General features: G+C 40.6%; 1 protein-coding gene across 1 annotated transcript in view; it reads right to left on the reverse strand.

Annotated features, from left to right (window-relative positions):
• Positions 1–16018, reverse strand: part of CBX5 (chromobox 5) — a 36643-nt gene that overhangs the window by 13653 nt on the left and 6972 nt on the right. Inside the window, exon 2 of the mRNA XM_012805638.2 lies at positions 1032–1207. Coding sequence (XP_012661092.1) covers positions 1032–1165 — 134 coding nt within the window. The 5' untranslated portion in view covers positions 1166–1207. The remainder of the gene's footprint in view (positions 1–1031; positions 1208–16018) is intronic.

Consider the following 16018-nt stretch of genomic DNA (forward strand, 5'->3'; position numbering starts at 1 on the left):
TTATAGGCCAGATGCAGTGGCTCACAAATGTAATCCCAGTACTCTGGGAAGCCAAGATGGGTGTACTGCTTGAGTTCTGGAGTGTGAGACCAGCCTAAGCAAGAGAAAGACCTACTTCTAAAAACAGAAAAACTAACCAAGGCTTTGTGGTGGCCCAGCTACTTAGGTGGCTGAGGCAAGATTGTTCGAGCCCAAGAATTTGAGATTGCTCTGAGTTATGACCCCATAGCACTATACCCAGACTGACATGAGACTTCTTCTCCAAAATAAAGAAATTGAGGCAGAATGTCCAAAGATTACACAGCTTCACGTATTTCACCTGCAAGCTATATCACTGATCCTTCTATATGTGCCTCATTTTTTTTTTTTTTTGAGACAGAGTCTCACTCTGTTGCCCAGGCTAGATCTGCTAGGGTCAGCCTACCTCACAGCAACCTCAAACTCCTGGGTTCTAGGGATCCTCCTGCCTCAGCCTCCCAAGTAGCTGGGACTATAGGCACCAGCCACAATGCCTAGTGAATTTGTGTTTTTTTAGTAGAGCTGGGATCTCACTCTTAAGCTCAAACTTGTGAGCCCTAGTGATTCTCCTGCCTCAGGTTCCCAGTACTAGAATTAAAGGCATGAGCCACCATGCCCACCAAGCTGGACAATTTGTTCAGTTTATTGCTGGCTCCTCTTACTCTTAAGGAAAGGTGTGCAGGAGGGATAAGAAAAACAAAAAGGTTGGACATGGTGGCTCATGCCTATAATCCTAGCACTCTAGGAAACTGAAGCAAAAGGACTACTTAGGAGTTTGAGACCATCCTGAGCAAAGTGAGAACTCCATCTCTACTAAAAATAGAAAAATTAGCCAGGCATGGCAGTTCTAACTACTTGGGAGGCTGAGGTAGGAAGATCGCCAGAAGTCCAAGGTGCTATATTGCTGTGATTTAGGCTGAGGCTACAGGGCTCTGGATGGTGGTGGTTCATAGGGAAATAAACCAAAAGTATCTACCTCTATAAAGTTCTAAAGTCTGAAAAAAGGCACTTACTCAGAAAAGCCTTTCCATTTCAGTAGATATTCCACTTGTCCCTTAACCACACGCCTATCTAACACCTTCTCCACAACATACTCCTCCTCATCCTCTGAAGAACTGTCAGCTGTCCGCTTGGTTTTCTTTCCCATGTCGAACACTGTTCCACCTGAAGGACTAAGGCCACTGGGTTCCTGAAAAGGGCAAGGACAAAGCGGTTAGAATCCAGGTGAGGAGTTAAAAACTCTAATTCTTGATGGGATGAAGGCAGTACAACAAAAAGTTGCCATGAGCCCTTCTTTTGGGTCTTAAATCATTCCAGATAATGAGTCCTTAAGAATTTAATTTAAAAATGGGTCAATTCTCACTTCCCCAACTACAACTTTCTCTTTGGCTAAAGAGAACAAATTATTAGATGGTACAATTATCTAACTCTTTTAATTTCAGATTCCAAACTACAAGTATTATGGTTTGTTATTCCTCGCTACTCCTATTAACTGTTTATAAGCCAGAAACTCAAAAATGTGAAAGGTAGAAAACATCCAGTTAAATGAACCATGATAAAATTCAAACCCTTGCCTCCAGGATGGCTAAGGTTCTTTATAAAAATGAAAAAATGAAAAGCCACCAAAATATAACTTCTCTCTGTTCTGAGTATCTTGACTCATCTCTTAGCAGCCCCCCCGGAAGTTTTGCTCGGGTATTTTTCACATTTCAGTCACTTGGTACATTTTTCTTAAACAAATTGAGCTTGTCCCTTCAGAGCATCTATCAGCTAACAAAAGTAAGAATGACATCTCAAAGGCCAGGGGTGCAGTGGCTCATGCCTGTAATCCTAGCACTCTGGGAAGCTGAGGCAGGAAGAGTGATTGAACTCAGGAGTTTGAGACCTACCTGAGCAAGAACAAGACCCTATCTCTATTAGACATAGAAAAATTAGCTAGGCTCCGCGCCTATAGCTCAACTGGCTAAGGCGCCAGCCACGTACACCTAAGGTGGTGGGTTCGAATCCCCAGCCCGGACCCGCCAAACAACAATGACGGCTGCAACCAAAAAATAGCCGGGCGTTGTGGCGGGCGCCTGTGGTCCCACCTACTTGGGAGGCGGAGGCAGGAGACTCGCTTGAGCCCAGGAGTTGGAGGTTGCTGTGAGCTGTAATGCCACGGCACTCTGCCCAGGGGGACAGCTTGAGGCTCTGTCTCAAAAAAAAAAAAAAAAAAAAGAAAGAAAAAAGAAAAAAAGAAAAATTAGCTATTAGGTGCCCATTGTGGTAGGCACCTGTAATCCCAGAATCCCAGCTACTCAGGAGGCTGAGGCAGGAGGATTGTTTGAAAAAGGAATTTGAGGTTGCTGTAAGCTATGCTTAGGCACTCTACCCAAGGTGATAGAGTTAGTCTCTCAAAAAGAAAACAAACAAACAAAAAAACAGAATGGTATCTCAAACACACTCAGCCTCATTTTTAGCTAATTTGGGGGTGGAAAGGAGGCAGGATGAAGAAAAAAATGTTTTAGTCTTAAACTTCAAAATTAGTCACTGGATTATTCAGTAGTTCCCAAGGCACAACTAACACAAATAGTTAAGGTACTGCTGCTCTTAACTGAAGTTGACTCTAGGCCAAACGAAGAGGAGGAGGAAAAGTCTGGCCCCAGACTCAGCATCAACATGAAGCCTCCTCAAAACACAGAGGACCCATTCATAGGCCCAAGGAAAGCTGAAGCAAGGCAACACAAATGGAAATTGAGTTAAGCTCAGAAATATGCACACCAGGGGGTACTCGACAGAGATTCTAGTTTTTTAGATTCCCCCATTATTACCATAATCATTTTTAAGAATTCTTTCTTAGCCATGCTAAATGGTGCCTACAGTCTAGATTATAGAGAAGTAGAAATTGTTTTCTTAGCTGAACTCCAATTTTATTTTGCTGTAATCTTTAAAGGTGTGTTCCAGCACTCTCTAGATATTTCCATCCTGACCAGAAAACCACTGCTGGGAATAGAAAGGACCACTATCAATTTCAGAATTATATTCAAGTAGCATAAAAAGCTAATTTACCAACTCACTTCAAATTAGTAAAACTTAAAAAATTAAACCTTATCTCCAGAACTTATTAGCAATATAAGTCTGCTCACCTAAAAAACTGCCTTTACTCATTATTGCCCTGTAACAAAACTTAAGTTTTCATTAAAATACTTTATTTGGAAGAGTACTGGGAAAATGTAGGTAGGGGAGTTTTAAATATTTTTCCAGGAATTCAGAAGAGTCCTAAGCTTCAAGAGAACACATTTGATTTGGTTTATTTAAAACAAAAACAGCCTCCAACCTCAGAGACAGGAAATGTCATATTCCAGGGAGAGTACCCACCCCCACCCCCACTCACCTTGGAATTTCCGGGAGCTGAGCAGTTTAGGTTAGAGCACTGGGGTTAAAACCAGCTCCATATTAGATGCATGCAGTTAAGCATTGTGGCTATGGCCTCCCCTGCCTCACCAGGAAAAACAAGGATTTACATGTGTTCTTCAGTTTGAGGGAGAGAAAAGGAAAATCTCCCTTTATACCATCATGCAGAAGAGGAGCCCCAAAGGTAGAAGATGAATGGGGGTTCCCTCCTTTACCTACCAGATCGCCCCAGTTCTTTCTTTCCCTCTGGGCTAACAGGAGGGGCCTCCCCTCCCAGGTCTGGGGCTTGGCGGGCTGGTAGCTCCCCTGCCCCCACCCAGCTGCCTGGGCGCCAGTGCGCAGCTGTCCCAGTCCGTTGCCATGGCAACTGGCAGCAGTACTACACTAAGGGGGAGAGGAAAATGGAAAAGTTAAAAGGCTTAACTTTCCTTTTCAGTGAAGACTGGGTGGAGAAGTTGGAAGGTACCTCCCTTGGCCTCAAGGCTAAGGCCCTTAGAACTCAAGGGAATTAGTTCTTGGGATTTAAATCTAAAATTTATGTTTATTCCTCTACAAGTACTTCGAATTAATCAATAGCATTTTAAGATCATCTAACAAGATTACAGTTCAACTGGAGGGGGGAGGGGAAAGGCCAGGTCCTTCTACTACAGGATCCGTACAAACCACACATCCCTAAATTCAGCCCACCAGAAGCACTTAGAACAAGGCCTTTTCTACCATCTGTCACTGAGCAGTTAATTAAAATTGCTTGAGGGGAAAAACAACAGGAAAGGGGGGTGGGGAAGTATTTTAAAGATACTATACCAATTTCCTTCCTTAGGAGGATTACTAGATACAGTAATAGAATCCAGAGACTGGAAGCACTATCAAAAAAACCTCTTCCAACTATAGGTGGAAACTATATAGGTGGAAAAAAAGTTTAATCACTAAGAAGTTCTAATAAAAGGAGAAGAGAGCAGTTTGGCCACAACCAAATGGTTGTTAAATTAAAACCACTTTCAGTTTCTCTTGTAATGTTATGAAGCAGATCTCTTAATAAGTATTCATTGCCTAATACATCATTAATACACAACTCCCTATATCAATAATCCCTAAAACCTAAGAAAAGTAGAAGAGGATAAAGAAAAAAGATACTGCTAGACTTGAAATTCTACATATTTTCCTTCCTCCTGGCTCTAAAGAACATCAAGAGCATCAAAACCCTACTCTGTTTGACAACTACAGGAACATTAGAGCCAAAGGTTGCTGCCATAGGAAAGTAAAGAAAAAGGTCAATCAAAAGCAAGGAACTCGAATGAAGAAAAAGTAGAGAATGATGACTATTTTGGCTGTCAGAAGAAACCACAGGATAAGAGAGCGAAGGAGAAATTTTTTAATTACAGGAGATTTCTTCAATTCCGAATGGATCCTTCAGGAAATCTGAGTAAAAACTGCCTTTAAAAAAAAAAAAATCTTATCTTTTTAAAAACTTGTCATGATTAGGGGACATGAAAATGCCAAATAAATTAAAACAGGGCTCTGATTCTGTGGTTACCTTACCATGTATGATCTAAAGTAAATAAATCTTAGGATTACCTCTGGTATCATTAAAACAGGCCGAATAAATCCCCACTGCTTACCTCCTAGGGAATGAGTAAGTTTATGTTGAAACTAAAGAGCTATTTAAGTCCCCCAAAGAGAACCTTCTGTAATAATGTGTCAAGGCCGAATACAACAGCAGAAAGAACTATGTGACCTTCCAAATTCCTAAGCCAGTAAACCCTATCACATGCAGTAACTTCTGTAGCTTAACATGTTAGCAGATGGCCAAAAAAAGGAGAAACTTCTTTAAGATGCTGGAAAACTAATAAACCTTCAAGGAACAGGGTAGGTGTATTCTCTCTCAAGGGTAAAATATTTATTCTTACTCCTTAAAACTCAAGAAAACCTTAAAGATGGAAGAATGAAAAGATAATAGTAATTCTGTGAAGGGATAATGGACACGAAAGAGTGCCAGCAACAATTACATTTTGGTGAAACTTTTCAGGAAAAGAAATATGGATTCAACGAGGAAAGCGATAAAATAATCAGTTTCCTCCTAAAACACTGGAAAACAAAAGATTCAGATCAATTCTCTCTTTCTCACCCTTAGGCCTAAAGGACACATGGGCTGAGGTCCCTTTTTCTTTGGGAAATGGGTTTAGTAAAAGCTGACAAATCGAATTGGGCCTGATGCCAGGAGTCAGAGTCCAACCATAATATTCTTTAAAGAATGGCATGCAATTGTCTTGTAAATCTCCTAGACGGTCACAGATCAGAAACTGGCAAGGATGACGACATAGTTCTGATGGAATGTGTCTTATCTCAACCTTGAAGTTACAGATCTGCTCAGGAGCAGCAGTAAGAAATGACAAATGCACTCAGACATGGGAGGGGACATAACTCTCTTTTAGACGGTGCGACCCAGTGTATTAGGATCAAATGAAACACAAAGCCAAATGGACAATTTAAGAGCTAGAGCCTGGACCAGATAAAGCATCAAGACTGGTGGTTCATGCTGAGTTTGGAAGGAGGGAGTGTTCCAGTATGAGAAATGAGACATGGCTGGCAGAATGATGGAGTCATTAAGGTAGAATCCCAATACCATGACAGAGGAAGAGAAGATGAGCCTCTGATCACAACCTTATCCTTGTGGAAATCTCCATGGGAAGGGGTGAGCAGTTTCTCAAGTTTCTAGAGTCTTTCAGGCATAACAGCTCTCAGCTCTCTCTGTAATATATTGACAGGAACTGTAGTAAAGCTATTGACAACTATAGGTAGCTTATAGCAACAAAAGTCCTTAAGATCACAAGAGTAGATACCCAAAACCTTTCATATAAATTAGGTGAGGCAAATTCACCTTACAGGCCTTTGAATGCTGGAGGAAAACACCCAAACCAGAAATCTGGTGTGAAGTTAGCCTTGGAAAAACATCAAAGAACTCTGCGGTCAAGCACAGTCAGAACTCACATTCCAAACTGCTGACAGAGGACTCTTTTAACAGATGAATCTTCCAAAAAAGATGGGAGAAGAGGTGAGGAGGTTAGACAGAAAGAGTGTGTGTGTGTGTGTGTGTGTGTATGGTGGGGGAAATTCCACTCATCATGAGTAAAAGAAAATCTTTTAAAATGGTCAGTCCCCAGCAATCACAGAGAGAGCATTACAAGAAAGCTGGAGTGACCCAGAAGAACAACAGATACCATGCTTAGCTCTTAGCATCAACCAAACAATCCTGAACCACCTACACAGGGTCCCTGGTACCGTCTGCTCTGTTCAGTCAGGTTTTGCTGTAATTCCTCCAGTCACTACTTTTCAATGCCAACTGTCCTGGTGGCTATTCTTAGAACTTGGTGTAGCACAATTTATTTTCATCAACTCTTATGAGCAAAAGCACATATAACTTAATTCTAGATATTTTCTAAGTTTCTAACAAATTATTTGAAAAGAATAAAAGCCAATTGGTAAGCTGCCTTACTGAACTAACCACCAAATTATCTGGAGGTAGTAATCAGATCAAATGTCAAGATGCATAGTCAATGAGCTCTCTCTTCATTTTAGGGTTTCAATATAAATGCTGCAAGCCCTCTAAGTAGACAAAATCCTCCAGAAAATAAGCCAGATTTAAAAAGCAGGGGAAAGAGAGGGCATGTGCGAAGCTCCCAATCACATGGATTGATTAAATATGCCATTGACGAGAGGTTTCAGTTGGCCCAGGCTTGAGAATTCCTATTTCTCCCCTGAGGCCTTTGGGGAAAGACAGTAGCTTAGGTAAAGATTAAATTGTCAGCTATAGTACTGTCTTCAAGGAATCCTCTATATAGCCTTATTGCAGCAAATAAAGCGGATGAAAACAAACTAAATTTACAGAACCATTTTAATCTGCCCTATGTTCTTTGCCCTTGATGGCTCTTAAAATACTCATGGTCTTAGGTATGTAACACAAACAGCATAAAACTAAAACACCCTTTATAAAGATCGTTTCTTTGCAGTGGATTTATGATCCCAAAGTATTGGCCACGTGGCATTTTAACAAAAACACAGCATAGAGATGCACATTACAGCTGTCCTGGCTGTCTCAGGTTTTGTTAAATGGGCTGATAACTATCACTCCACCTCCACCAAAAGTCCATGAGCACCCAATTCAAGAGGAGTTAAAAGCTTTTTAAATGTCTATTTAAGAGAATGGATTAGGAAAAAGTTGAGGAAGAAGATTAACTGTGGTCATTAACACTTCTATCATTAACAAGCCACATATAGACAACACAAACTTTTATGAATAGAAGGGAGTGTGGAGAGAAGAAATGCTCTCCTGTTGGCTAGCACAGTACCCATTCATGATCCTGTAAAAATCAGGCCAACAAACTGCTTCAATCAGCCAGAAAACTTATTCTGAGGCAAATTATCTTGTTTGTTGATCATCTAAGTCTCCTGCTACATTAAGCAAGGAAGTAAAGGACCTTTTGTTCTTTTTGATAAAAACATATACATTATAAGTAGCAATAAAGGTATACATTATCTTTTTTTTTTTTTTTTGGTTGCAACCATCATTGTTGTTTGGCAGGCCCGGGCTGGGGATTCGAACCCGCCACCTTAGGTGTATGTGGCTGGCGCCTGAGCCGCTTGAGCCACAGGCGCCGAGCCAAAGGTATACATTATAGCGGAGATAAAGGCTGCCCTACAAATTCCATTTGGATGTACACCCTCCTGCCTCTGACCATCATTTTATTATAAATGAATGTGGATTATGAGACTTAATTCTCAGAAATGCTTGAGGTTATTAGTCTGGTACACTTGTATATCTTGTAGTAACCCAAGTTCTTGGTATCTCATAATTTTACATGGGATTTTTTCCCCCTTTTATTAAAATGTACTGGATTTCTCCTTTCAAATGCCAGTTTTCTTTAGTTAAGGCACACCTAAAGTCACTACCGGACAGAAGGTTAAATATCCAATTGTTCCGAGATTTATGAGAAAGTAGAACTTGGCACCACTATGGAAAAAGTCTTCCAGATGGTGCTTTCCAGCAACTCTACCCTTAGAATGCACTGAACTCATCTCAAGGCATCACGCTCTCAGGTGGGTATTAATCTCACTCCCACTCTTAATTAAATGTGATGAAGCATGAACTTGTAGACCTTGTCACCTTTCCCAAAGAACCTGGCAATTTCATTATAAATAAATCTTAAGAAGAATAGTAACAGAAACGTCTGAGTAGATTATCATGAATCTTAGATTTATATATACCATTTTGGCAAATCACGCTCACAAAATACGGAAGGGTTAAAATAGAACTGAAATGCCCACCCCCTCCCCAAATAAAACTGTGGTCATAAAGCATTTTCCAAACATCAGCCATAAAACTTAAGACTTACCCCTGGCCATGATCTAGCTTATACAGATTTTAGACATCTGCAGCCTAAGGGTTACAAAGTTCCCCTCAGGTTATTTCAACAAATTTTCTTTTTAAAAATTGTCTGGCTGTGTTGCCCAGACTATAGTGTACAGTAGTGTTATCATATGTTCACTACAGCCTCAAACTCCTGGGCTCAAGCACTCCTTCTACCTCTCAAGTAGCTGGAACTACAGGCGTGCACCACATCTGGCTAATTTTTACAATTTATTGTAGAGACAGAATCTTCACTATTTTGCCTAGGCTGGTCTTGAGCTTCTGAGCTCAAGAGATCTTCCAACTTCCAAAAGCTGGGATTTACCAGCATGTACCACTGTGCCTGGCCACAAATCACCCATTTTAAGAAAGAGCCTATACTAAGTAAGACAATTTAGGTTCTCTCATATTCTCAGTTTAGAGAAGATATTCAAGAGATATAAAAACTAATTTACATAACCATGAACTAAAATTGCTAAAACATCTCTATTTTACTTAAAATATTAGAATTTAAACCAATATTGTAAAATCCGACTACAATATGCTGACAAATATTAAATTTTTACATAATTGTAATAAGAGTATTTCAGACTATAAAACTACAACAGGGCGTAAAAGAGCATTCCTTCAACATGTGGCATATTTTTGTACTTTCCCATCACCTTGGTTTATTTACAACATGAATTATATTGAAGTCATAGTCTACAATTTAGATAAATAAAATCAAGCCAGTATTGAACTTTTCTCATTCCATACAAGGGTATCCTTGGCAGCTCCTGGGCCATTTATTATGATCCTGACCAATTTCTCTCTGTGGCAATTTAAAAGCTGTAAAAAAATACATAATGGGTGACGACAGGAGAAACAAACCCATACCAGAAGTTATTGAACCTTGCAGGTCTTTGCAAGTGTCTCTATTGACATTTAAGTGTGAGTTACTATGCTACAATATCATAAAAATGTGTTTTACACCTCAGATATATTGATAGTTAAATGCAAAGAAAAGGACACCATCAGAAAAATGGCTAAAGGGATGGCCAATCTCTGGCCACCCAGCTCTTCAACAGAACATTTTGACTTGTTACATAAGCCACACAGATTTTTCTGATTCTTTCTCCCTAGTTTCCAACTTATTCCCAATTTTAAAAAAAAATTTATTTTATTTTTTTTGGTCGAGACAGAGTCTTAAAGCTGTTGCCCTGGATAGAATGCCGTGGCCTCATAGTTCAAAGCAAACTCCAACTCGTGGGCTCAAGCAATTCTCTTGCCTCAGTTTTTCTATTTTTAGTAGAAACGGGGTCTTGCTTTTGCTCAAGCTGTTTTCAAACTCGTCAGCTCAAGCAATCCACCCACCTCAGCCTCCCAGAGTACTAGGATTACAGGCATGAGACACCGAGAGCCTGGATTGGTTCTATATTTCAGCAAAGCTTTGGTAGTTTGTCGTTCAAAGAAGTGATTACTGGCTCAGCACCCATAAGCACAGTGGTTACAGCGCCAGCCACATACACCAAGGGTGGCAGGTTCGAACCTGGCCTGAGCCAGCTGAAGCAACAATGAAACTGCAACAAAAAATAGTTGGGCGTTGTGGCAGGCACCTATAGTCCTAGCTACTTAGAAGGCTGAGGCAAGAGAATCGCTTAAGCTGGAGTTTGAGGTTGCTGTGAGCTGTGATGCCACAACATTCTACCAAGGGTGACATAGTGAGACTCTTGTCAAAAAAAAAAGAACAGAAGTGATTATGCCAGGAGTGGTGGCTTACGCCTATAATCCCAGCACTCTGGGAGGCTGAGGTGGGTGAACTGCCTGAGCTCAGGAGTTTGAGACCAGCCTGAGCCAGTGCGAGACCTCATCTCTTAAAAAATAGCCAGGCATTGTGGCGGGCCCCTGTAGTCCCAGCTACCTAGGAGGCAAGACTTAGAGGGTGCTGTGAGCTTTGATGCCACAGCACTCTACTAAGGACGACAAAGTGAGACTGTGTCTCAAAAAAAAAGGTGAAAAATAAAGAAGTGATTAATTTCATCTAAGGCATTGAATACATAGTTTTACTATGTTAAACTAATTTAAATTGCACATTAACTTTATGGACACCCTGTATACTGACATAGTTTTTTATATTCCCTTATTACATTAATGTCTATAAGATCAGTGGTGATTTCACTTCTCTTATTTCCTAAGAGACTGCTAATCTCTTTTTCCCTAATTTATCAATTTTATTGATCTTCTCGAAGAACCAACTTTTCTTTTTTTTTTATTTTTTGTTGCAGTTTGGCCGTGGCCAGGTTCGAACCCGCCACCCTTGGTATATGGGGCCGGTGCCCTACTCACTGAGCCACAGGCGCCACCCCGAACCAACTTTTCAGTTTCATTGATTTTTCTCTATTGTTTTATACTCCGATAATTACTACTACTTCTTTTTTTTTTTTTGAGACAGCGCCCCAAGCTGTCTCCCTGGGTAGTAGAGTACTGTGGCATCACAGCTCATAGCAACCTCCAACTCCTGGGACAAAGCGATTCTCTTGCCTCAGCCTCCCAAGTAGCTGGGACCACAGGTACCTGCCACAACACCTGGCTATTTTTTGGCTGTAGTTCTCATTACTGTTTGGCAGCCCCGGGCTGGATTTGAACCCACCAGGTCTGGTGTATGTGGCTGGCACCTTAGCCTCTTGAGCTATAGGCACGGAGCCAATTACTGTTTCTTTTAATGGAAGTTGATTGTGTAGTGGTATTATTACTACTTGCATCTTTTTCTTTTTTTTAGATATACTCTCACTCTATTGCCCTGGGTAAAGTGCAGTGGCTTCATTATAGCTCATAGCAACCTTGGCCCCTTGGGCTCAAAAGATCCTCTTGCTTCAGCCTCCCAAGTGGCTGGGACTACAGGCACCTACCACAACACCAGGTGCCTGTGGCTCAAAGGAGTTAGGGTGCTGGTCCCATATACCGGAGGTGGCGGGTTCAAACCCAGCCCGGCCAAAATTTGCAAAAAAAAAAAAAAGAGTTTGAAGTTGCTGTGAGCTGTGACACCATGAAACTCTACCCAGGGTGGCACAGTGAAACTCTTGTCTCAAAAAAAAAAAATTTTTTTTTTTCTATTTTTGGTCTAGACAGGGTATTGCTCTTGCTCAAGCTTGTCTCAAACTTGTGAGCTCAAGCAATCCACTAGCCTTGACCTCCCAGAGTGCTAGGATTACAGGTGCATGCCTGGCTACTACTTTTATCTTGATTATTTTTTTCTTTTTTGAAATAGAGTAGTCTTACTCCATTGCCCCAAGCTAGAGTGCTGTGGCATCACAGCTCACAGGAACCTTAAGACTCCTGGGCTCAAGTGATCCTCTTGCCTCAGCCTCCCAAGTATTTGGGACTACAGGCACCTGTCACCATGCCTAACTAGTTTTTCTGTTTTTAGTAGAGATGGGGTCTCACCCTTGCTCAGGCTGGTCCTGAACTCTTGAGCTTAAGCAATCCATATACCTCAGCCTCCCAGAATGGTAGGATTATAGGTGTGGGCCACTGTACTTGGCCTGATATTTACTATTTTCTTTCTTCTCCTTACTTTGGATTTAATGTGCTCTTTTTCTAAGTTCTTAGGCACAAACCTAAGTCACTGACTTTAGACCTGCTTTTGTAGGCAAAGTACTTAATGCTACAAATTTCCCTCTAGGAACTACCTTAACTGCCTCCCAGAGTCTTTGTTTTTTTTCTTGAATTTTGCATTTAATTGTTGAATAATTTGAAGGCGTTTGAGACAGTCTCACTTTGTCCTCCTCAGTAGAGTGCAGTGGCATCACAGCTCACTAAAGCCTTAAACTCCTGGGCTCAAAGGATTCACTTGCCTCAGCCTCTCAAGTAGCTGAGACTACAGGCACCTGGCACAATGCCCGGCTTTTTTTTTTTTTTTTTTTTAAGAGAAGAGGTCTTGCTCTGGCTCAGGCTGGTCTGGAACTCCTGAGCTCAGGCAATCCACCCGCCTCAGCCTCCCAGAGTGCTAGGATTACAGTAACTTGCCCATGCCTGCCCTTTGTTTTCTTTTTTTAGAGACAGGGTCTTGCTATCACCCAGGCTGGAGTGCAGCAGCCAGATCACAGCTCACTGCAGCCTCAAACTCCTGGGCTCAAGTGATCCTCCTATCTAAGCCTCCAAGTATCTGAGACTATAGGCATGCTACTGTTGTCTAATCTCTTTTTTAAGAGGTAAGTTTCTTGCTGTGTTCCTGGGGCTGTTCTCTAACTCCTGGCCTCAAGCAGCCTTCCCAGTACTCAAGATTATATGCCTGGTACCCTAAGTCCCCCAAGTCTTCTGATATGTCACTTTATTCAGTCATATTTCATTCAGTTAAAAATATTTTCTCATTTCCTTTGTAATTTCTACTTTGTTCTTTGTGGGTTACTTAGAATTGCATCGTGTAGTTTCCAAATATTTGTATATTTTTCCAGATGTTTGTTACTGATTTTTAATTTAATTGGACTATGGCCAAAAAATACAGACTTTATATGACTGAATCCTTTTGAATCTGAGACCTGTGTTATAAACCAGAAGATGGTCTGTCTCAGTAAATGTAACATGTGCACTTGAAGAGCAAGTGTATTCTGCTATTTAAGTCTTCTATTTTCTTACTGTTTTTCTGTCTGCTTGTTTTGTCAACTAATGAAAGGTATTAAAATTCCAAGATACAACTGCAAATACTATTTCATTTCTCTTTTTTCTTTCATGTAGCTTCATTATTAGCTGTATAAACATTTAGGATTGTTATGTCCTCTTGATTCCTTTATTACATAACCTGGTGTTAGTTATTTGCCTTACCTATCTCAGAGGTCTATCACGACAAAACAATAGTACTTTGGAAAACACAAGGAAACTAATGGCAAAATGTTTAATAGAGGAAGTAAAAAATTTTAATGTATTTTCTTTATTATCTGTAAGTTTTATCTATGCTTGTCTCCAACTACTCATATAAATGAGGTTTGCCTAAGTTTTATCAGATCTTTATAATTTATTGTTGTGAAATACTAAACAAATTAGCAGTATATTATCCTTCACAACTCCCTGTGAGGTGAGTTGTACTGATTTAGTGATGAGGAACAAAGCACACAGAGTTCAAGGATTTGCCTCAGAAACCAAACTCAAGATTTCCCAGCCTGTTAGTTGACCTCTTTAGCACGGGGCATTTTATTCCGACATAATTATGCCCGTTGGCTCAGATATGAACTTGCTTTATTCTAAGAAAAAGATTACAATCAGAGAAATACTTGAATTCAATTTGGTTCCTCCTCTCCATGGAAGAAATAAATAACGAGTATGTTATAAAACTTGATCTCGAAACAGTCCTTTCAAGTACACCACCTCAAGCTCTTGCCTTCTAATATCTTTCCTAGCAATGAAGCATGATGGAAGAGACACTCAGTAAATCTGAAGATTAAGATTCAGACACGAAAAATTTTACTCTATCCATGACCTAGTTTAAGGTAGAAAAATCTGTCGGTGTTTAATTTTGATGAATTACTATTCTTGGAAAGGAAATCCAGACTACATAGTCCATAGCCATACTAGGATTAGAGTAAAAATGGCCCACTCAGCTAATCCACTACACCCTTTGTAGAAAATCTTTTCTTCTACAAGGACAGTAAACAAGCATAGTTTTCTTACCCTATGCTAATGTCCTAAGGAGTTGACAATTAACCAACAACTCAGTCTTCTGTCCCTCAAGTCCTAGGCAAGACCACCATAGGACTACACTGGCACAAATGAAAGAATTTAGAATGTTTGATTTGCGTTTGATTACTCACTTAAAAAACAAACTCCAAGATAACTTTGGAGTCACATAAAAGCGTAAAGTTCAGAAGGCTGTGAGCTACCACTTATCTTACTCCTTTAAGATGAAAAAAACTAAGGACCAAAGAGGGCAAATGCCCAGCTATTTTTTTCTACTTTCTGTTTGTTTGTTTGTTTTGAGATAGTCTTACTTTGTCACCATTGGTAGAGTACCATAGCGTCACAGCAACCTCCAACTCTTGGGCTTAAGCAATTCTCTTGCCTCAGCCTCCTGAGCAGCTCCTGAGCAGCTGGGACTACAGGCACCCACCACAATGCCTGGCATTTTTTTGTTGTTGCAGTTGTCATTGCTGTTTTAGCTGGCTGGGGCGGGGTTTGAACCCGCCACCCTTGGTATATTGGGCCGGCACCCTACCCACTGAGCCACAGGCACCGCCCCAAGTTTTTCTGTCTTTACTAGGTCTCACTCTACCTTAGGCTGATCTCTGAACTCCTGAGCTCAAGTAATCCACACACCTCAGCCTCCCAGAGGGCTAGATTACAGGCATAAGCCAACACAGTGGCCAGAGCCTTTTATTTTTCATTTGCCTCTCTTTCACTTTTTTTCACTTTCATTTTTTAAAACAATCTTTTCTTTTTTAAATTAAGTCAAACTTTTTAAGGAAAGGATTAGGGAACCAGGGCATACTGGTCTGAATGGTGGTCCCCCAAAAGAGATTCACATCCTAATCTTTGAACTTGTGAATATTACCTTTTACAGCAAAAGATGCGATTAAAAGATATGAGGGAATGCCTGAGCCCAAGAGTTAGAGGTTGCTGTGAGCTATGACACCATGGTACTCTACCCAGGGCTACGGCTTGAGACACTATATCAAAAAAAAGGTATGAGGGGAGGCATTTATCCTGGTTCATTCAAGTGACACATAAATGCAATCACACGTATCCTTATGAGAGAAGCAGATGTAATTTTGAGACAAATACACAAAGCTGAAGACAATATAAAAATCAGAGAGAAAGATGAGGCCATAAGCCATGGAATGCTGACCACCATCAAGAACAGACTCTCTCCAGAGGGTGCTTCACACCTTAGTTGCAGACTCTTAATCTCCAGATGTGAAAAGAATAAATTCCTCCTATTTTAAGCTACCAAGTCTGTGCAACAAGAAAATAATACATGAGGGAAATAGAAATTTAAAAATCATAAATTACACATATACAAAACCATTTACTGAACCAAAAAGAACTTTGCTTCAAGTAAACCAAAGAATGCCTAAAAGCCATTAATCCAGCAATTTTCTCTCTTTTTTTTTTTTTTTTTTTGGAGACAGAGTCTTACTTTGTCACCCTTGGTAGAGTACTGTGACATCACAGCTCACAGCAACCTCCAACTCCCGGGCTTAAGCGATTCTCTTGCCTCAGCCTCCCAAGTAGCTG

This window comes from Otolemur garnettii, unplaced genomic scaffold (genome assembly GCF_000181295.1).
Source record: "Otolemur garnettii isolate 467f Iridium unplaced genomic scaffold, OtoGar3 scaffold00043, whole genome shotgun sequence".
Taxonomy (NCBI): domain Eukaryota; kingdom Metazoa; phylum Chordata; class Mammalia; order Primates; family Galagidae; genus Otolemur; species Otolemur garnettii.